This window comes from Hippocampus zosterae, chromosome 4, assembly GCF_025434085.1.
Source record: "Hippocampus zosterae strain Florida chromosome 4, ASM2543408v3, whole genome shotgun sequence".
Taxonomy (NCBI): Eukaryota; Metazoa; Chordata; class Actinopteri; order Syngnathiformes; family Syngnathidae; genus Hippocampus; species Hippocampus zosterae.
This window is the reverse complement of record NC_067454.1, coordinates 29464987-29470394: the sequence shown is the minus strand read 5'-3', so window position 1 is coordinate 29470394 and position 5408 is coordinate 29464987. Positions and strand designations below refer to the sequence as shown.

The 5408-nt window shown below is 41.8% G+C and overlaps 1 protein-coding gene across 1 annotated transcript; it reads right to left on the bottom strand.

The window, feature by feature from the left end:
• Positions 1-259: 259 nt before the first annotated feature.
• Positions 260-3195, bottom strand: LOC127599785 (hatching enzyme 1.2-like). Its single transcript, XM_052064025.1, has 9 exons — positions 3173-3195; positions 2947-3029; positions 2231-2299; positions 1989-2147; positions 1352-1472; positions 1099-1277; positions 897-978; positions 512-636; positions 260-401 (listed from the first exon to the last, which is right to left on the bottom strand). Coding segments are annotated over exons 2-9 (810 nt in total). The 5' UTR covers positions 3020-3029; positions 3173-3195; the 3' UTR covers positions 260-399.
• Between the last annotated feature and the right edge of the window lie 2213 nt (positions 3196-5408).

The following is a 5408-nucleotide window of genomic DNA, read 5'->3' as shown; positions in this document are numbered from 1 at the left end:
TTGCATGTTCTCCCCATGCCTGTGTGGGTTTACATTTTATTCATAAAGCACTTTTTATCCCCCCCAAAAATGCAATTGAAATGGCTTTACACGGCTTAAATTAAATCCTAAGGCCTCCATCCACCATAATGCTGTGGTGGCAGGGAACGGTTTCAAAAGTATTGATATGGGGCTGATATGAATTACTATGGTGAAACCTGATTATTCTTCATCAAAACAATCCCAGACACAATGGCACACAATTCACTGGCACAAAATCTCATGTTGATGTAAATTTATTGCTAAATCACTGAGTTTGCTGTTGAGGTTGCAGCTGCAGTTCTGATGCCCAGTGGCTCCTCAAGAATCGGGGAAAATCTATCCCTCGGACCCCCAGTTGTGACTTTGACCGAAGGCTTTCTCTGAAACAATGAACATAACAGGGTTGTGTCAGGTAAAAAAGAAAATAACAGTTTATGTTATTATTATGATTATCATATTGTTGACATTGTTGGCAAAAGTGGACACTCACAACACTTGTAGAGTGTGTTGAGCCTGGCAATGTCAGTGCGGCTCATCTCCTTAGCGTTGCCAAAGGATACATTGGGGTTAGGAATGGGAAGCATGGTGGGCTGATTGTTCTTGGAGAAAGCATACCTAAAACATGACACAAACGATTTTGTTCAAACAAAAACATGGTCACATTGCAAACATACAGCAGGATCAAAGAAGACATTGATAGTTGTTACAGGACTGGGAACACTGTGCGGGGGAAACCTGACAGAGACCACAGAAAATTATGTTTTCTGTGGCAACTCCTGAAAAGGGACAAGCCGAAAGGAGAAGAGGGGCCCAAACTGCTACTTATAAAAAAAAATCCTTGGCAGTGTGTATATGAAATATTTAGTTGTTCATACTTGTGGTACTGCATGACAGAGTTGTAGTCATAAGAGGTGCCCTGGTTGAGGGTTGCAATTTTCCTGAAGTTGTGCTCCATTCCTGAAAAACATAAGAAACGTTTTTTTTTTGTTTTTAATTCAGAAGAGTCATAAGTGAATGGTGATAAAATAATACTTCAATGTGAAATGTATTTATTATATACAGTCTCAACTTCATTACCAGATTGAACATTCTGCAGCAGAACTCTGATGTGGTTGTCTCTGTCGGAGCGTGTCTGCTCATGGTTAAATCCAAGAGCATGGAGCAGCTCGTGCTGGACGGTGCCATGATACAGGCATCCTCGGCGAGCCAGAGAAACCACCTGCTTACCACCACGTCGACCAACATAGGAGTAGCATCTGAGTAAAATAAGAGGGATGTTGATGACAACTGAGAAATATGAAATGCTTTGAAAAAAAAGCATTTTTGGTACCCATTCTGGGACTCGATACTCAGCCAGTCACGGTCACTGCTTCGGGTGGGTCTGAAGTGGATGCAGGAAAATGAAGAGAATGACTCCAGTCCACGGGTGATGATGGCCTTCTCGCGGGAAGCTAGCAGCGTGACATTGCAGTTGTTTATATTTTATTCACAGCACAATGATACATGTTAATCGGGAATTGAGTGAACAAAATGTGAATCCACTTTGTTATCATGGTATTCTAGGGTTTGTTGAAGGCTAACACTTTACTTTTAGATTGATATTTGATCAACGTTGTGTAAAAAACCTATTCCTCACTTCAATGTGTCGTGTGTCAGTGCCTAAGGAGATGACCACCTCTTGTAGGAGGTCCAGAACCATTTGCTGTGGCTTGCACCAGTGTAATTGCTTTGTTTTCACCTGCCCAAGTGAACTGAGTCAATGGAAGGAATCAACTTCATTTGTATTAAAACAAACTAAAAACTTTTTAAAAGACATTTCGTTTACGTGCATACGTTTTATATCTTGAATTTCACACAAAACGTAAGCTTGGTCAATGGCAATTTAGCCCTAAATACATTTCCCCTGCCATTGTCTCTAAGCCTGAGATGCTGACACAATTCAGAGAAGAGTCCTTAAAGCCACTTACAGAAGTGATTGGGGTTGATGTAATAAGGAACATAGACCTTTCCATCACTCCACTTGCCCCACGTACAACCTCGACTGGTGCAGGGATCACCATTTCTCTCCGCATCACTGTCAATGGCAATATCTCCTTCAGTCAAGAATGGCTCATCAGCTGAACGGACTGCAATACATCATGCACATTGTTTAAAGCCGGTTGATTCTCTGTTGAACTTTTACTCACAGAATATACCATCTGACACTCACTCTGATTACTGTTGGCTCTCTCCAGAAGTTCAGACACAGAAAGGTTGCTCAGGTCTTCTGCAACGTCATCTGTTTGTGACAGAGAAATAACTTGACTTGGTGTCCCAATCTGTTGCAAATGAAGGCTATTACATTGGATACATACCTGCCTGGTTGTGTTGCAGGCATGAGGAGGGAAAAATTAATATTAGAAATACAGATGAATACATACTTGGACACAAATAATATTTACAAAATCCTCAACTGCAATTGCAAAAAAAAACAACAAAAACTCCCCACATATCTAAAGCCAACTCCAAATGGCATAGAATCCATTCTTGAACGAAATTGAATTACAGATTAATAAACCCAGAATTAACAATTGAGAGACATTTATGATTATTTTTCTTCTTCTTCTTGTTATTATTATTATTATTATTATTAGTCGTATTATTATTATCTGTATGCCATATTTACAATGGTAGTATACTGTGTTTTCAAGCTTATCAGAGCATTTTATAGAGTAAGTAACTATGTATACTTAGTAACTCAAACTGGACAACACACTAATAAAATGAAGATGTAAGGAACAATGAAATCAAGCAAGTTCTTCTACTATACTCATCCTATCCTAGTGTTGATGTCTTCGCGGTATAACTAATGTTGCAACACTGGTATTGCAATTTATAATGAAGTCTAAAAACAGAACTAATTTGTGACAGTCGGTAAATTGTAACTTACCTCATTGTCAGCCCAACAGTAGGCAGAAAACAGCAGGATCGCCAGAACTGAGAACTTCAAAAGAGTCATTCTTGCTGACCTGTAGGACAAAGAGTAGAAAAATGGAAAGAAGACTACATTGTGTCTGAGCATTGCAATTTGGACTATACATCTTACAACTAACACCGTCAAGTAGAGTACATTTCCATGATGTCCTAAGACCACCATCAGAACGAAGCTTACCTTAAATCCTTTTGTGTGGACTTGAGGCTATTGTCTGGGCTTTTATATGTTTTTTTGCCTGGAAAACTAAATATGGATTATCAGACCTGACCACAAAACTCACAGACTTATCAACAACAAATGGTCCAAGGGCACACGTTGCAAATATTCATGGGAATTGCACACTTGTATGAAAGTTAATAGTTAGCACAAGGTTCCACTTCAATGTTGATTTGTTTGAAAGTGTTACACAGTGGAAGGTCTTTGAAATGAGAGCCTCAAATGCCAAATAAATGGTTGCAAACTGTGGATCAGCGCAATGATCTTAAGAGGAATGCCACAAAAACCTGTGGACATCCAGCATATCGGTGAAAGAAGAACAATGGTTAAAATTTGTGAAAATTTCCTATTATTATCCAACTCCGAATACCACCACTATCATGACACAGTCTTCTTTTTCTTTCAGCTTTTCCCTTCAGGGGGTTGCCACAGCGAATCGGTGGCTTCCATCTAACTCTGTTTTGTGCATCCTCTTCGCTCATACCAGCTCCATTCGTGACCTCTTTCACTCCATCTATAAACCTCATCTTTGTTCTTCGTGTCGGGCCCCTGCCTGGCATGTCGATACTCACCATCCTTTGACCAATATATTCACTCTCTCTCCTCTGGACATGTCCAAACCATCTCAGTCTGGCCTTTTGGACTTGATCTCCAAAACCTCTAACATGGGTTAACCCTTGACCTCTGTAACGTGCAGTGAATGTACTAACCAGTAGGTCACCGTAAGCCCACTTTAAATTGGATTTTTGGATGTAAAAAAATAATCCTCGTCTCACCCCTCGGGTGGTGTCCGTCCCTCATTCAGCTTGGGTCCTCTACCAGAGGCCAGGAAGCTTGAGGGTTCTGCGGAGTATCCTTGCTGTTCCCAGCACTGCTCATTTCTGGACTGAGATGTCCGATGTTGTTCCCGGGATCTGGTGCAACCACTCAACTAGTTTGGGGGTCACTGCAAAAACTGTGCTGCCAAAACCTAAACACGAGCCATGGTTTAACGACATTACCCGCACAGCTAGGCAGGGGTGTCGCAAAGCCGAACGTAAGTGGAAAAAAGACAAATTACATGTCTCTTATCAAATTTGGAAAGACTGCTGGCGTATACCAGCTCACAATAAAAGAGGCCAAAAGAGAATATCTGTTGGACCTTATTCAAGCTAACCGTCACAACCCACACGCACTATTTAAAACGATAGATTCTGTACTCAAACCCCCTCTGCCGATTTGCTCGGATTCTTCACCCAAGATGTGCAACAAATTCCTTCAATTTTTAATTGATAAGGTCTCTAGAGCTAGGACTCCGGTCTCAAATACGGCATCTGACCCTCTGTCCATGCTCCATGTTCAGCTGTGCTAAATTCTTTTGAAACTGTGCGCTTTTGGAGGATGTAGTTCACCAGACGAAGCCATCTTCCTCCCCTTACGACTCTATTCCCCTGCACTTCTTTCAGGAGGTTCTCCCGAGTGTTGGCGCATCGGTCTTGGATATCATCAACAGCAGCCTCTGTGTGTTGTTCCCCAACAGTTTTAACATGCTGTGGTCCAACCCTTGATCAAGGAACCTGGTCTTGATCCAGATGTGCTGTCAAGTTTCAGGCCCATTTCCAAACTGCCTTTCATTTCCCAAATTCAGGAAAAGGTGGTGCACATACAGTTGAAACTTTTCTTGGATGAACATAACATATTGGGGGTCTTCCATTCAGGTTTCAAGACAATGCATAGCACGGAGTCAGCCCTTTTACGCATTTCTAATGACATCCTCCTGGCAAATGACTCTGGAGACCACGTGTGTCTAGTTTTATTGGACTTAACTGCAGGATTCACAGTATTCTGCTGACTTTGGATCACAGTATTTTGCAGCACTTGGTGGGCATTGGCGGCAGTGCTCTTGAGTGGTTTGGGTCATATTTAGCCGACAGAACCTTTTGTGTCAGCCTTGGCTGCTCTGAGTCATGCACTGCTCCCCTGTCATGTGGTGTTCCACAGGGCTCAATTCTGGGGCCTCTGTTGTTCTCGCTGTATCTGCTCCCATTGGGTTCCATCTTAAGGAAACATGGTATTCCCTTCCACTGCTATGCAGATGACTGCCAGATCTATGTCCCACTGAGCAAGAAAGACGCCTTCTCATTGAGGCCACTCCGATCCTGTCTGGAACAAATCAAAACCTGGATGGCACAAAATTTCTTGAAATTCAATGAAAAGA

Bases quoted from the DNA above. Each gene is read 5' to 3' on its own strand.
- LOC127599785 (XM_052064025.1), bottom strand. From the start codon at position 3,019: ATGACTCTTTTGAAGTTCTCAGTTCTGGCGATCCTGCTGTTTTCTGCC. The intron at 2,148-2,230 runs GTGAGTGTCAGA...GATGTATTGCAG, and splicing joins GAGAGCCAACAGTAATCAGA to TCCGTTCAGCTGATGAGCCA. The intron at 1,278-1,351 runs GTACCAAAAATG...TATTTTACTCAG, and splicing joins AGTATCGAGTCCCAGAATGG to ATGCTACTCCTATGTTGGTC.